Source organism: Triturus cristatus, chromosome 2_2 (assembly GCF_964204655.1).
Source record: "Triturus cristatus chromosome 2_2, aTriCri1.1, whole genome shotgun sequence".
NCBI classification, from domain to species: Eukaryota; Metazoa; Chordata; class Amphibia; order Caudata; family Salamandridae; genus Triturus; species Triturus cristatus.
The window spans coordinates 1,250,842,875-1,250,859,880 of record NC_140582.1 but is presented as its reverse complement, the minus strand read 5'-3'; the positions used below and the strand labels follow the sequence as shown (position 1 = coordinate 1,250,859,880).

Genomic DNA, 17,006 nt, shown 5'->3' with positions numbered 1-17,006 from the left:
CTATTTTAGCCGTGAAATAGGCATGTTTGGCTTCAATGATTGCTTTTTTGTAAGCATCGAGGCTACAGTTATAGGCTAATTTACGCTTAGTGCTATAGTCTGTCCTCCAGGTCCGTTCCCTCCTTCTGCATTCCATTTTTATGATTTGTAAATCCGGGCTATACCAAGGTGCGGTTGTTGATGCTCTTTTAACTACTTTAATTGTTTCCGGGTCAATGCCATGCACAGCTGCTCTCACCCAGTCGTCAAACTGGTTTGCTGCTGTATCATTGTCACTGTCTAAAAGGGGCGGCCCAAGATTTAGGGCCTGTTCAAGGTCTTCCTTTTTTATCTTATTCTATTTTTTGGACGCTCTCCTTTATAATGAGAGTAGGACGTGGTAAGCTAGGCGTTTTATTAGTCGCTTCAAAATAAATAGCTCTGTGGTCAGTCCAGGGTAATGGTAAGGTCTTTGTTACAATTATGTCCGGTTGATTTGTAAAAATATGTCCAAGGTGTGACCTGCTAGATGAGTGGGTTCCCGAACCATCTGGGAGAGCACATATGCTGCTAAATTATCTGCAAGTCTTATTGTATCTCGATTATTCTCTAGTTCGAGGTGGTAGTTGAAATCCCCTAAAATGGTAAAGAAATCTGACTCCTAGCTTAGTTCTAAAAAATTCAATAGGGCCCCCGAAAAAGCGGTTCTAGGCCCGGGGGGCCTATAGACAAGTAGACCTTGAAACGTGAAGTGATTATTTATTCTAAATGGGAACCATAGTGCCTCTGGTGGGAGCAACGTCGAAACCTCATGTTGCAATTTTAAATCATCTCGGTAGAGCAAAGCTATACACCCACCTATACCCTCTGTCCTGTTGCACCACTGCATATCCTAGAGGAAGGGCCACATTCCAATCAGGGTCAGAGCTGGCATCAGTCCAGGTCTCGGTTAGAAAGACAATTTCTGGTTTGTCCAGTTGTAGGAGGCATTCAAATTCATATTTGTGTTTTACAAGTGATCGCATGTTTATATTTTTATACATGTTAAAGTCTGGACTTGTATCTTGGTTTTGTTTTTCTGACCACTATTTTCATCTGTTTTATATAGAGGAGCTTGTCTGAAGTCTTGGCCTTTATTGCATTTTAACAGGCCCTTACTCCCCATGTATAGTGTGTAAGGATTCTTCCCCTCAATCCCCATTGATAGGATAAAACAGAAGCTACAGCTCAAACATATATAGGTTTCAGGTATTGTCCTCCCCTGCCAACGATTACATGCAAGGCACTCTCTATTCCGAATATCGTAAAGTTGTAATTGACTATAACTATGAGCAAAAAATTGACCAGGGGTTCTGGCGCTGGGCACGCTCCGCGCGCTGACGGGCGCAGACAGGCTTGCCTTTGGCGCGCGGACGCTGAGCGGTCGAGCCAGCATGATCTTTAGTTGGTTGCTTGAACCTTCTTTTCCCAGGTGCTTTCCTCTTTGTCCTGCGGTCTCCTTTGAATGTGTGGTTGGTGTAACCCAGGAGTGTTTGCTTGAACCTTCTTTTTCCAGGTGCTTTCCTCTCTGTCCTGAGGTCTCCCTTGGCTGTGTGGTTGGTGTAACCCAGGAGTGTTTGTTTGCTTGAACCTTCTTTTCCCAGGTGCCTTCCTCTCTGTCCTGCGGTCTCCATTGGATGTGTGCTTGGTGTAACCCAGGAGTGTTTGCTTGAACCTTCTTTTCCCAGGTGCTTTCCTCTTTGTCTTGCAGTCTCTCTTGGATGTGTGGTTGGTGTAATCCAGGAGTGTTTGTTTGCTTGAGCCTTCTGTTCCCATGTGCTTTCCTCTTTGTCCTGCGGTCTCCCTTGAATGTGTGGTTGGTATAACCCAGGAGTGTTTGCCAGGTGCTTTCCTCTTTGTCCCGCGGTCTCCCTTGAATGTGTGATTGGTGTAACCCAGGAGTGTTTTCTTGAACCTTCTTTTGCCAGGTGCTTTCTTGTTTGTCCTTCGATCTCCCTTGAATGTGTGATTGGTGTAACCCATGAGTGTTTGCTTGAACCTTCTTTTGCCAGGTGCTTTCCTGTTTGTCCTGAGGTCTCCCTTGAATGTGTAAAACAAGACTGTGCACACGTTAATTTCACAGTATTTAGGTGTGTTACCAATATGTATCAAACACTATTCATGCAATATAATTTCTCGGATAATGAGGGATCGCAGGACGAACAAGTAGATTCCGTTTTTATGGTAAAATTCAGAACAATCCAGCCAGCCAATTACGTGTTGGCTGGCTGGATTGTTCTGAATTTTACCATAAAAACGGAAACTGAATCTACTTGTTCGTCCTGAACTGAATCTACTTAACGTGTGCACAGTCTTGTTTTACGTTTGTATAGCGGGCTCAGGCCCACTTGTAGAGGGTTTAGGGGTTGTTTTTCCCTCTTCTGTTGCACCGTGTCTGATTCATTTGCAGCTTGAGATAAGTACGTTCATAAGAGAGCGCTCATCAATAACCTGGCAGTGTAAAATAATACCCCCCCTTGTTTGCTCCCTTGAATGTGTGGTCGTGTAACCCAGGAGTGTTTGTTTGCTTGAACCTTCTTTTCCCAGGTGCTTTCCTCTTTGTCCAGCGGTCTCCCTTGGATGTGTGCTTGGTGTAACTAGGAGTGTTTGCTTGAACCTTCTTTTCCCAGGTGCTATCCTCTTTGTCCTTGGGTCTCCCTTGAATGTGTGCTTGGTGTAACCCAGGAGTGTGTGTTTGCTTGAACCTTCTTTTCCAGGTGCTTTCCTCTTTGTTCAGCGGTCTCCCTTGGATGTGTGCTTGGTGTAACTAGGAGTGTTTGTTGAACCTTCTTTTGCCAGGTGCTTTCTTGTTTGTCCTTCGATCTCCCTTGAATGTGTGATTGGTGTAACCCATGAGTGTTTGCTTGAACCTTCTTTTGCCAGGTGCTTTCCTGTTTGTCCTGCGGTCTCCCTTGAATGTGCGGGTGGTGTAACCCAGGAGTGTATGTTTGCTTGCACCTTCTTTTCCCAGGTGCTTTCCTCTTTGTCCTGAGGTCTCCCTTGAATGTGTGATTGGTGTAACCCAGGAGTGTTTGCTTGAACCTTCTTTTGCCAGGTGCTTTCCTGTTTGTGCTGCGGTCTCCCTTGGATGTGTGGTATGTATAACCCAGGAGTGTTTGTTTGCTTGAACCTTCTTTTCCTATGTGCTTTCCTCTTTGTCCTGCGGTTTCCCTTGAATGTGTGATTGGTGTAACCCAGGAGTGTTTGCTTGAACCTTCTTTTGCCAGGTGCTTTCCTGTTTGTCCTGAGGTCTCCCTTGAATGTGTGCTTGGTGTAACCCAGGAGTGTTTGCTTGAACCTTCTTTTGCCAGGTGCTTTCCTGTTTGTGCTGCGGTCTCCCTTGGATGTGTGGTATGTATAACCCAGGAGTGTTTGTTTGCTTGAACCTTCTTTTCCTATGTGCTTTCCTCTTTGTCCTGCGGTTTCCCTTGAATGTGTGATTGGTGTAACCCAGGAGTGTTTGCTTGAACCTTCTTTTGCCAGGTGCTTTCCTGTTTGTCCTGAGGTCTCCCTTGAATGTGTGCTTGGTGTAACCCAGGAGTGTTTGCTTGAACCTTTTTTCCCCATGTGCTTTCCTCTTTGTCTTGAGGTCTCCCTTGAATGTGTGCTTGGTGTAACCCAGGAGTGTTTGCTTGAGCCTTTTTTCCCCATGTGCTCCACTCGCCGCATCTCATCATCTGTGGCCTTCATGGTGTTGTTCTTGACCATGGGCTTGTGGTGAGTGATAGTGGTGGTTTGTGTGTGTGTGTCTTTTGGTGTACATGTACACATGGCTCCATAAGTAAGGAATGTGGTGTTGAATGTGTTTTTGTTTATGGGCCTGATGCTCCTGTGGCTGGTGTGATCCTTTGAATTTTCATTGGTACTGTAATTTGCTTGTCATGTGTTTACTCACAGTACATAAAATAACCACATTTCAGTGACTCTGTTTTGCAATGTAAATAGCTCTGGGGGTGTTTCTTTTTGGGGATGTGCGTTTGTTAAACATGCTTTTAGAACAATTCAGATTTTTCTGGTGTGAGGGTCAGAGCATGTTTATGTTAAGTTAAGTGATAAGTTTTTGTGCAATCCATTGCTTATTTTGTTTGGTCTCCATAAATAGGCAGTTGACTTCATCTGGATGTCAACTATTTATCTTATTGGGTTTTTTTGGGACTAAGCCAGTGATTGGCATCTGCCTTGCTTGCTACATGTGAGGTCATGTCTAGTTTGGGAAATCTCTAATTGTGAAACTGTGGCAAGGGGTCACTTCAGTTATTCCAAGAGCAGGAGGTTGAATGTAGAAGTCAGTTTATTGGGTAGAGAAGGTCCCACCCACTCTCGTCAGCCGCTGCTAAGCGTCTCCCTGTCAAGTCCACGCCCCACATTCCAGAGGACTTCATCACATTCCACAGGGAGTGCAATGCCTTCTCACACCTTGATGGGACAGTCTTTAACAGAGTAGACATGGATATCACACCCCCCTCCAAATGTCAACGTTATAAGTTGCAATCCACAGACATTTCAAAGAAAGATAAAACATTCACAAATAGACAATATTTACAGCTTAAAAACCCACAAAATGTTACAGAATACTGATACTTTATAAAACCTCTTAAATAAGCTGGGGCTCAATTTTCTTGTTGGATCTCCTGACAGAGGTGGGTGTGTTATGCTTGTCAGTCGGGTCACAGTTGTCAGGTTCACGCCTAACCTGTCCTCTCTCTTGATTGGGTTGGTAAAAAGCTTGACAACTCTCAGGGTTTTGATATTCCTGCACCCCCTTCCTTTACTGCTTATTGATCAGCGCCCAAACACTCACTTTAACCTCCGTTCTCTTAACAGGCTTTCATCTGAGCTGTGGCGTCACACTGATGTAAATATGTGTGCAGAGGCCTAGGCCTGATCATTGGAGGTCCTAGACTTGTCTTGTGATCTGAAGGGGCACAGTAAGCGTACCTTCATTGTCGGCGATGGACAACCACCCCCTGTACTGGATGTAGCACAAAGAACGGTGGAGGCAGCATACATACCATAATAAAGGTTTTGAAACTACAGCAGTGTTTTGGACTTCATTAACTGGCGCACCCCTGCTTGCTTCAACATTTAGGCAAATTACTTAGAGCGTGCATTTTGGGAGAATGCAAGTGCTACTGTTTTTATCTGAACTGCTTATGTGCATCTTATTAGCACTATTGTAGACATGTATCTACTATTCACTATATTGCTACTTGCAATCTTTTTCGTATGCTTCTGTCTCCTGATTGTCGCAACAAATATGTTTTACACAAGGCTGTCGCTGGACCCATAAATACTTATTGAAACGTCCTAATCGCCATCCTGTGTATTTTCGAGTAAGCAAGCACGAGTGTCTGAGCGAAATATACTGTACTGTTTTCCACGATTCCTGAGTAATCGGGGTTGTCATGTTCAGTGGTTGCCAGAGACTACCTTCACCACTGTAGAATACAGGGGAGTGGTAGTGGCACTGTAGAGCTAGCTGGTCTAACGGTTGACATATCCTGTGGGGGTGTCCGGAAACTGTTGGGACACCAAGCCCTCAGTTTAGGTCATCCAAAACGCACAGGTCCTGAGGGATTCCTAGGAACTACACGATGGTAATAAAATTGTATTCTCGTAATGAAGTATCCATTACTCATTTTGTTTGGTAGCTGCCAACCCCATCTCATCTTGACTATTTCATTCATCTCTGGTGCTGCTCATCAAGTGACTCTTGGCTGGAATTTCAGCTGGATCATTCTTAGTGGCCTCGTGGGTTAGATGATCTTAGTGGGGTCGAAGCATGTGTTGCATAATGTTCGCCAGTACTGATGTAGGGCAGTATTGCAGCGATCGTGCAGAGCTGTATTTAGTAGTATGAATAGGTTTGGTCTTTCCATTTCTGCAAAGAGTCAGGCCTTCACCATCATCCTGAATTTCAGGTGGTTGTCAGTGGCTTTTATCCTTGCCCAAAACGTGTTTCAAGTTTTGACGATTGCACTGATAAAATGATGCCACTTAAAGCCTTCTTTGGAAGGCAGTACGATTAGCTGTGGTGCCACTCTTGGCTGCAGTGTCCTTTTCAGCAAGTATCTTTTGAGTTTTCCTCCTAGGAATACTGTAGCCTTGACATTTTGGCCTGATCTGAATCCAGAGGTTCTTCAGCATAGGTGTTCTGGTGACAGGGAGCCATAGAAGGGCTTTAAAGGCAAGGGGGGTGTGATCCCATTGATGGGGTGAAGAAGTTCTCTTGCTGCTACATTCGTATTCTTTGTAGCTATATCATAACTGAAGGAGAGGGTCCTTAATTTAGTTATTTTGCTTAATGCAGTCGTAATATAAGGAGGGACGTAGTTGCTTGATCTCTGAGCTGCTTTACAAATGTGGGCTGATACCTCGTATCTTACACATAGTGTGAAATGCACTCTTTGTCACTTGCTTAACTCGAGGGCCTTTGGAGAGGACGGAGTCTGACAACTCCTAAATGTTACACTTCTCTTAAAGTTGTTGGAAGGATCCCAGGGCCATGGGGCCAGTTTCTTAAAGGATCCCAGATTTGACAGGTTCCACATTTGAGAATCTCTGTATTGGCTGCATTGTTCTTAAAGTGGTTTGCTAGCATTCAATGTAGGTACTGGAGGCCAATCACCTTGTCTTGAGCTATCAAAATAGCTTGTAGTATCAGGCCTCGAGGCACACCTGCCTTCATGCTGTGTGAAGTGAATGGCGGTACAGAGATTATGCTTCACCAGTCAGTACAGTGGGAGTCTGTGTAGTCCGAGATGCTTCCTTTGATCTTGATGCCTCTTACTTTGTTCAGTAGAGAGTGGTGATACTCTGTCAAATGCAGCAGGCAGGTCCAGTAACAGTTATGCCGGCGCCCCATTCACAGTGGTTTTTAGATGGTCACAAATAGAGATCAGGGCATATTTTGTGTTTTTCTCTAAGCTTAAGCCTGTTTGTTGGCATGGTAGTTTATTGTTTTTGAGGAGGATGTTGATGAAGGCTCCTCTTTCTAGCAGGTTTCGAAGGAAAGAGGTATTTGATATTGGACTTTAGTAATTTGGGTCTGCTTGTGCCTGCTCCTCCTAACTCCCCTGTGTTGCTTCCCTGCTCCTCCTAACTCCCCTGTGTTGTTTCCCTGTTCCTCCTAACTCCCTGTGTTGTTTCCATGCTCCTCCTAACTCCCTGTGTTTCCATGCTCCTCCTAACTCCCCTGTGTTGCTTCCCTGCTCCTCCTAACTCCCCTGTGTTGCTTCCCTGCTCCTCCTAACTCCCCTGTGTTGTTTCCATGCTCCTCCTAACTCCCCTGTGTTGCTTCCCTGCTCCTCCTAACTCCCCTGTGTTGTTTCCCTGTTCCTCCTAACTCCCTGTGTTTCCCTGTTCCTCCTAACTCCCTGTGTTGTTTCCATGCTCCTCCTAACTCCCTGTGTTTCCATGCTCCTCCTAACTCCCCTGTGTTGCTTCCCTGCTCCTCCTAACTCCCCTGTGTTGCTTCCCTGCTCCTCCTAACTCCCCTGTGTTGTTTCCATGCTCCTCCTAACTCCCCTGTGTTGCTTCCCTGCTCCTCCTAACTCCCCTGTGTTGTTTCCCTGTTCCTCCTAACTCCCTGTGTTTCCATGCTCCTCCTAACTCCCCTGTGTTGCTTCCCTGCTCCTCCTAACTCCCCTGTGTTGTTTCCCTGCTCCTCCTAACTCCCCTGTGTTGTTTCCCTGCTCCTCCTAACTCCCCTGTGTTGCTTCCCTGCTCCTCCTAACTCCCCTGTGTTGTTTCCATGCTCCTCCTAACTCCCCTGTGTTGCTTCCCTGCTCCTCCTAACTCCCCAGTGTTGCTTCCCTGCTCCTCCTAACTCCCCTGTGTTGCTTCCCTGCTCCTCCTAACTCCCCTGTGTTGTTTCCCTGTTCCTCCTAACTCCCTGTGTTGTTTCCATGCTCCTCCTAACTCCCTGTGTTGTTTCCATGCTCCTCCTAACTCCCTGTGTTGTTTCCATGCTCCTCCTAACTCCCCTGTGTTGTTTCCATGCTCCTCCTAACTCCCCTGTGTTGTTTCCATGCTCCTCCTAACTCCCCTGTGTTGTTTCCATGCTCCTCCTAACTCCCCTGTGTTGTTTCCCTGCTCCTCCTAACTCCCCTGTGTTGCTTCCATGCTCCTCCTAACTCCCCTGTGTTGCTTCCCTGCTCCTCCTAACTCCCCTGTGTTGTTTCCCTGCTCCTCCTAACTCCCCTGTGTTGCTTCCCTGCTCCTCCTAACTCCCCTGTGTTGCTTCCCTGCTCCTCCTAACTCCCCTGTGTTGTTTCCCTGCTCCTCCTAACTCCCCTGTGTTGCTTCCATGCTCCTCCTAACTCACCTGTTTTGCTTCCCTGCTCCTCCTAACTCCCCTGTGTTGCTTCCCTGCTCCTCCTAACTCCCCTGTGTTGCTTCCCTGCTCCTCCTAACTCCCCTGTGTTGCTTCCCTGCTCCTCCTAACTCCCCTGTGTTGCTTCCCTGTTCCTCCTAACTCCCTGTGTTGTTTCCATGCTCCTCCTAACTCCCTGTGTTTCCATGCTCCTCCTAACTCCCCTGTGTTGTTTCCCTGCTCCTCCTAACTCCCCTGTGTTGTTTCCATGCTCCTCCTAACTCCCCTGTGTTGTTTCCCTGCTCCTCCTAACTCCCCTGTGTTGCTTCCCTGCTCCTCCTAACTCCCCTGTGTTGCTTCCCTGCTCCTCCTAACTCCCCAGTGTTGCTTCCCTGCTCCTCCTAACTCCCCTGTGTTGCTTCCCTGCTCCTCCTAACTCCCCAGTGTTGCTTCCCTGCTCCTCCTAACTCCCCTGTGTTGCTTCCCTGCTCCTCCTAACTCCCCTGTGTTGTTTCCCTGTTCCTCCTAACTCCCTGTGTTGTTTCCATGCTCCTCCTAACTCCCTGTGTTTCCATGCTCCTCCTAACTCCCCTGTGTTGTTTCCCTGCTCCTCCTAACTCCCCTGTGTTGTTTCCATGCTCCTCCTAACTCCCCTGTGTTGTTTCCCTGCTCCTCCTAACTCCCCTGTGTTGCTTCCCTGCTCCTCCTAACTCCCCTGTGTTGTTTCCCTGCTCCTCCTAACTCCCCTGTGTTGCTTCCATGCTCCTCCTAACTCACCTGTTTTGCTTCCCTGCTCCTCCTAACTCACCTGTGTTGCTTCCCTGCTCCTCCTAACTCCCCAGTGTTGCTTCCATGCTCCTCCTAACTCCCCTGTGTTGCTTCCCTGCCAGGCAATGCTTCTGCTCCTCCACTCACTTAAAAAATAAAACGCTTTTGCGATGTCATTTTCTATTTTAGTTACCGATCCAACTCTGATCAGTAATTCAAAACAAACAAAAACAAGTCCTTTTGTAGGTGTATGCGTGTGTGCTACATTCGCCTACAAAATGATGCGGACGCTTTAGAGACGCTGTGCGGTGTGGCTATAAGCAACTGGCAAAGCCATTAGGCGTGAAATGCAAGACCTGTTGTATTTGCCAGTGCTTGTTCTTTATTACTGTACATACGTGAGAGAACTTGAGCTTTGTTGTAAACGTCCCTATAGTTAAGGAATTGAGAATAATGTTCATTGCAAATATTGCAACTGATTACAATACAATTTTGTTTGAGATTTTGTTGCTTGCCTCGATCTGATGGTGAGCCTTACGGTGTGCTGAAAGTGACAACTACTTGAAAAGTGTAGAGGTATTTGTTTTTGGGGTGGTTTTGTTTTAGATTTTCTCTTGCCTTGGGTTCAGACTGAGAGCTTGATGGTTTGCAGGGACAGGATTGCAGTGTTTTAGCATCGGCAGTAATGCGGTCAGACATGAAGTTCCACAATGCCTTGTAATTTAGAAGTTCTCACGTTTAAGAATTGCAGAAATCTGAATATTTTGTGGAGGTCTTTGGTAAGATTTCTGGCCCTCGAGATCTTGGCTGAGTAGCTACCCTTTCTGTTTTTTTTTCTTATGGTGGATATGTCACTCTTGCTGAGTTTTTGGATGCATGATTTGTCCAGTGGGTTTCTCAATATCTTCCGTTTTCAATAAGAATAAACAGAAGTGTTTTATTTTTGTTAATTTCATCTTTGATCAGCAGCATCTTCCATTTTCCTTTTGGTTGATACGAAGTTATGAGGGAGATCAGTTATTTTTACATTATTTCAGAGTCTGTCAACAGTTCTTTTATTTTTTGTTTTTCCATAGTCGTCATATAGTAGAGGGTGGTTTTTGAGGTGATGTCATCTGACCGGTATGAGAAAGTGGTCACTCCAGGACATGAGGTAATTTATTTAGATCATAATTGTTTCAGTATCTAGCAGCAGGTGTAGGATATTCCTGAGCATATTCCAACCCCCATAATATATTGGTTTTTTTTAATGGCATTTATCAAATAGTGTATGTTGTATTTTCAATAAACAAATTGCTGCAATCACTTACAGCCTTAACGTTTACTTGATTTACGTACACAGAAACCTGTGAAACGCAGATCATTTCTGTGCACTTTTCCAAAACCTGTACACAAGCATTGTCGAAACATCACCAAAAGGCTTTCAAATCTTTGGTTAACCCAAACATATTTTACAGGCTTTTATGTGCGCTGCAGCCTACATGGCGCATGCATCTGATGCTCCTCTTTAAAGGACAGCTCCAGAATCAACACAAACCAGTTGCAGCATTATGTGGCTTTTTGCAAATCTTGTTTTAATCACTTAGAAGTTGTGAGTAAAACTCCATGTGTCTAATAAAAAAGCCATATATATGCAGGTACTAATGTGCCCCACAACTGAGTTTTCATTGGAGGCCAGGGGACTCAGAAAATATTAACAATAAAAATGACATTATTATGTAGCCCATCATTCTGAACTTTTGTGTTTCAAACACTGTAAAAAGTAAGTGTTAGTGTCACCCTCTTTAATGGTCCTTAATGTATACACTCAGAAGAATGGAAAGCTTAGAATGGCTTCTTGGGATTTAGACTCATTGCCAACAGACGGCAGCTGCAAGAATTAAACTAATGGAACCGCGTGCCCTTAGAAATATACACAGTTACACTCCTCCTCTACCTCCAGTCAGCTAGTGCAGCTGAGAAAGCAATGTTTGTATTGATAAGACAATTATAGCTGATTATCTTGGTTGTTCCAGAATACTAATTTAAGAAGCAGACATCTGACACAGCCGAAATGAAGTGCCTTGCAAAAGATCATCTCTGCGCTGACCACAACATGCGTTTTTTGTATAAAATGTTCAAATTAACCACCGCAGATGAGGTTACAGTGAATGATGCCATACTTACTTTCCTTATAGAATTTGCCATTAAAGACCAAATATTAACTCATTTATAACATAACTCCCTATCCTGCTTAAATATGTTGCCTGCCCCCGACCATTGCATCTGGCTCACTTTGAGTGGATCCGCTTAGTCCATTGAGTAAAACGCAGAGCTCTGCAATGGATACATTAGTCCTTGGATCAACTAGACCCAGTTTGTGACGGGTGATAGTAAGTCAAGAGAAATGCTTCTTAACCTACCTCTGTTCATGAATGTTTCAAATCTATATTAAAGATGCAAATATAACTGAATTTATTGCAGAGTAATTTTTTAGTCATATTTATGGTTAACATGAACATTTTTGCCATTCTCTCTTTTGGATCTCTTCTTAAATCTTTTTATTTCTTCAGCATATTATCACATAATTGTATTCATTTTTTAATTCACCAGGTGACGAAGTGGAGACGGAGAAAATGAAGGAGAAAGAACCCTATGCATGCACAGAATGTGAAAAAACCTTCTGTTATAAGACAAGCCTACAGCGTCACCAGAAAATTCACACAGGTCCAGTTCCTTTAACATGTAGCGAGTGCGGAGAGAGTTTTATGCTTCGAGCACATCTGATACAACATAAGAAGAGCCACACACCTGAACCCTCCTTTACATGCACGCAGTGTGGCAAGAGTTTTAAGCTTAGAGGAAATCTTTTAACTCATCAGAAAATCCACACAGGAGAGAAACCTTTCACCTGCAATCAGTGTGGTAAGAGCTTTACTCAGAAGGGAAATCTTTTGACACACCAGAAAGTTCACACAGGAGAGAAGCGATTTACCTGCACTGAGTGTGGAAAAACCTTTACTAAAAAAATACATCTTCAGAGCCACATGGAAAAACATTCAAAAGAGCAAACGTTTGCATGCAGTGAGTGTGGTGAGAACTTTACATCTCAAACAAGAGTTCAACAGCATCAGAAGATACACCGCAGTGGGTCACTTTTTACATGTGCCGAATGTGGAAAGAGTTTTACTCTGAGAAAGCAATTTTCACAGCATCAGAAAACCCATACTGCAGTGCCATCCTTTGCCTGCAGCGAGTGTGGCAAAACCTTTAGTCTTAAGGGAAATCTTTTAACTCATCAGAAAATCCACACAGGAGAGAGACCCTTTGCATGCACTGTTTGTGCCAAGACTTTTATCCAAAAAGGAAATCTTGAATATCATCTGACATGCCATAGAGGTGAAAAATCATTTAGCTGCTCCCAGTGTGGGAAGAACTTTCGTAAAAAGATAAGTCTTCGATACCATGAGAAAGTCCACACAGGAGAGGAGCTCTTTTCATGCACTGACTGTGGAAAAAACTTCACCTCTCAGGCAGGCTTCTTACAGCACCAGAAATTCCACACAGGAGAGGGTCTTCTGACATGTTCGGAGTGTGGTAAGAGTTTTGTTAGTAAGTCAAGACTTGAAGTCCACCAGAGAAGCCATACAGGAGACAGGCCATTTCCATGCACTGAATGTGATAAAAGCTTCACCATTAAGGGAAATCTCATGTATCACCAGAGAATTCACACAGGAGAAAGACGCTTCTCTTGTTTGCAGTGTGAAAAAAGCTTTGTTTTAAAAGCAAATCTTCTAAGTCATCAGAAGGTGCACACAGGAGAGAAGCCTTTTATTTGCACTGAGTGTGGGAAAAGATTTGCTGAGAAGAAAACACTTGTGGTGCACCAAATAATCCACACTGGAGAAAAAAGGTTTAATTGTACCGAGTGTGATAAGCGTTTTACTGAAAAGCAGCATCTTGTTCTTCATCTGAAAAGACACCGAGGAGAGAGACCCTTTCTGTGTTCTGTGTGTGGGAAAACATTTGCTACCAACTCTCGTGTTGTGATACATCAGAGAATACATACCAAAGAGACTTGTTTTACATGTCCTTTTTGTGAGGAAAGCTTTTCTGCAAAGCAGCAGCTTTTGAGGCATCAGAAAACCCTACATGGGCATCACTAAAGTTTGGATAAAAGGGCACAGGGTGAAGAACATATCCTTCCAGTCTCTGCCTCATAAATCACCCCTTTCTTAATTTGTCACGCAACTATATGTACATTGCAGATTGTCTCGCACACTTGCCTCTCTTTCTAATGCCATTACCTGTTGTCATTCTTGAGTAACTAGTTCATTTTTACTCCCATGCTACTCCTAACCATGCATTTCAATATACATATTTCCTTCTCTACTGCCTTATATTCACTATGCGATAACACTCTCTAAATTGCTTACAGATGTTATGATCACATTCCGTTCTGTTCACCTGCCAAGCACAGTGACCGCTACTGCCACTTTTAACCCCTTCGATGCGCGTGACGGAGTGGTTCCGTCACGCGCGTCGGTCGCGCTGTGCGGGTGACGGAACCACTCCGTCACGGCCCCGCCTGCGCAAGAACCCTTCAGCACAGCGCGGTAATCCGCTCTGCGCTGAAGGGGTTAAAGTGAGCAAATATAGTTTGTGTCTCCAAATACTAAAAAGGGTGGTCTTTAAGATGTTGGTTATCTACATAACATAATTCACACAGCAGTAGAGGTAAAGGTTGCGGCTGAAAAGTAATGGTCTTCAATTTCTTACTAAACTCTGGAAAGGGAAATTGTTAATAAATAAATCAGGGAGGATTTTCCATAGCCTGGGGTAGACCACTAAAAGGTCCTAAAGCCTGTCATTTTAAGTCGGTGTCACACATCTCTGAGCTATGGGTCCCTGCTCTATTATCGAACTTGAGCCGGGAGCAAGCGAAGCGAAGCGCTAATCCGGTATTGGCGATTGCGTGTCATTTTACTATTTTTACTATTTGCGATCTTGCACATTTTGCACATGTTTTAATTTGCCAGGGTTAACCCCTCTTTTACTGTGTTATTGGTTTTAAACAAAATACAGGGTCCTTAGCAATCCCCTCTGTGTAATTTTACCTGTTGTCTGTCTGGTTGGTTCTTGGTGGTGGGAGAGACCGGGCTCCTGTGCTGACTTCCCCGAGACGGCTGGAATAGTTCCGCCATCTTGGATAGGGGGGAAGTCGGCGGTACAGCTGCCTGGCCGGACCCTCCCATTCGCACATAAATGAACTCACAGCCGCGACCGCGCAGCGGACGCGCGCAGCGGGCGTGCCGCTGGCGTGCCAAAGGCAAGCCCGTCTGCGCTGGGACGGCGCGGGGCGCAGGGGTTATAGGTGGTGGTAGGTCTGACCCTATCATGTAGTCACGAGAAGATCTCTTGGCCCTGGCGCGCACTTCCTGCCCATCATCCCCATGGTCCCCCCTTGAGCTATCCTTTCACTGCAAGTCCTGCCCGTTTGAATTATCTCCAGCACAACAGACTCCATGCCCTTCTGGGTTTAAGCAATTTAAATTTCTTAGCCTCAACTGCCACTCGCTGATAAAACATCACGCTGAGATCCTTGACCTTCTAACTGATGAATCTCCTGACGCTCTCTTTCTCACGGAAACCTGGCTTCACCAGGACACTATTGTAATACCATGGCTGGCTCTCCCGCCTGGCTACACACTGAAATCTGTCAACAGAGAATTGGGAAGAGGTGGTGGGGTGGCAATGATAGTTAAAGAATTATATAAAGCCAATTTAGGGTGTGAACCCATAGTAGGTTGCGAGTGCGCGTCGTTTAAAATTGGGCTAACCCATAATATCTCTTTAGCCGGTCTTTTGATTTACAGGCCCCCCGGGTCAGCGGCCAGTTTTAAAAAGGATCTTCTTGATAAAGTGGGGCATCTTGCTAGCAAGACTGCCAATTTCACCATTCTGGGTGATCTCAACCTCCACCTTGAAAGCACTGAACAGGTGGAGAGTGGCAGTTTCTTGGCTGATCTGGAAGCCTTTCAATTAAAGCAGTGTGTGCTTGAAGCTACCCACGTAGCCGGTCATGTTTTGGACCCAGTCATTTCTAACCTCCCCCAAATCATTATCCACTCCCCCGTCCCTCAGGTCTGGACAGACCATTTCTTGGTCACCTTCTCCCTACAATTTCCGATCAAAGTTGACTCTAGTTGCCCCATGAAGATCTTAAAGCGCGCCTGGCATAAGCTCAATCCTGAGATTCTGTCTGCCTGGCTATCTAGCCACCAACCGCAACTACCCGCATGCGCTGACGAAGCAAACCAGTGTTATCAGGACTGGCTGACGGCGGGCCTGGACACTCATATCCCTGCAAAATGGGGTAAGATCGGGCGTGGGCCATCTAACCCATGGTTCAATGATGCCCTTTCTTTGGCCAAAAAGGGCTGTAAAACGTTGGAGCGCGCTTGGAGGCGCTCATATGATATGACTGCTAAACTTGAATATCAAGCAGCCCTTAAGTCTTACCATAAAGAGATCCGCAGAGCGCGGGCTGACTTTGTGGCCAATAAAATTATGGTGAGCTCCAACCCTACTAAGACAATCTTTTCCTTATTGGGCAATATGAAGAATTCCGGTGGTAATGAGGGTTCTCCAATCATCTCTAATAACCAGTGTAGTGCGTTAGCCACATATTTTATTAATAAAGTGGAACTGATCTACCAGGGACTTCCACAAACTTTTTCCCTGTCTGAAGAGTTGGCCCCCTCTGAGGGTGAGATTTTGAATGACCATAGCTTGGGGGTATTTCCTCCCATCACGGCTCTGGTGTTTGCGGCTTTTAGCTCCAAAATCAAGTCAGGCTCTCCGGCGGACCCAGTGACTCCCACCTGTTTTCGTCTTTTGTATCCCTCTATCTCCGAACTATGCCTTGAAGTGGTCAATCGGTCACTACTCACGGCATCAGTCCCTCGAGCTTGGAAGCATGCCAAAGTTATCCCCCTTTTGAAAAAACCCTCCTTAGCCGCATCTGACCCAAGTAATTACCGTCCGATCTCGCAACTGTCTTTTTTGGCCAAAGTGATGGAGGCACACGTGAACTCTATCCTGGCAGGCTTTGTCGAGCAACACGCTTTATTTGACCCCACTCAACATGGCTTCTGCCCTCGGCATAGCACTGAATCCGCGCTCCTGGTGGTATCTCAAACCATTAAAAGTCATCTAGATGCAGGTGACTCCGCGGCCTTGATCCTATTGGACTTAAGTGCCGCATTTGACACTGTATCGCACAAAATACTTCTGAGACGCCTACAGGACATTGGGGTCAGGGACTCGGCCTTGGCCTAGATTACATCTTTCTTGTGAGAGAGATCTTTTCAGGTCCTGGCTCCCCCCTTTTTCTCACAAAAGTGTACATTGCACCAGGGAGTACCACAGGGTTCTATACTAAGCCCACTTCTATTTAACCTGTATGTCAGCCCGTTGGCGGCATTTGCCAAGAGAAGGGGGCTTTCACTGGTCTCATACGCCGATGATACCCAATTAATGATCAGCTTCTCTAAAAAAAAAAGCTCCGCCAACCTAAACAACTTCAGGGCTGATCTATTGGCTATTTCCGACTGGATGGCAGCAAACTGCCTTCAGCTGAACTCCGGGAAATCCGGAATTCTGCTTTTCGGTAAGGATAGGGAGTTATGGACAGACCTTCTTTGGCCGGAACGTCTGAAGCCTGTCCCAGTCCCCAAGGACTCTGTAAAGAACCTTGGCTTTTGGTTTGTCCGCGGTCTGACCTTCGAAAAACAAACCAAGTTTGTTGCGGGGGTATGTTTCGGTCTCCTGCGGAGCCTCAGACCACTGCTTGGGTTCTTTCCCCCATCGGTGCGGCAGTCCATTATCCAATCATCTGTTCTCGCCAGATTGGACTATGGGAACT

At 45.5% G+C, this 17,006-nt stretch overlaps 1 protein-coding gene across 1 annotated transcript in view; it reads left to right on the top strand.

Annotated features, from left to right (window-relative positions):
• The window catches only part of LOC146863520 (uncharacterized), a 63,359-nt gene extending 49,889 nt beyond the window's left edge, over positions 1–13,470 (top strand). Inside the window, exon 4 of the mRNA XM_085642962.1 lies at positions 11,693–13,470. Within this exon, the coding sequence (XP_085499088.1) occupies positions 11,693–13,245 (1,553 nt within the window). The 3' untranslated portion in view covers positions 13,246–13,470. The remainder of the gene's footprint in view (positions 1–11,692) is intronic.
• Positions 13,471–17,006: the final 3,536 nt, after the last annotated feature.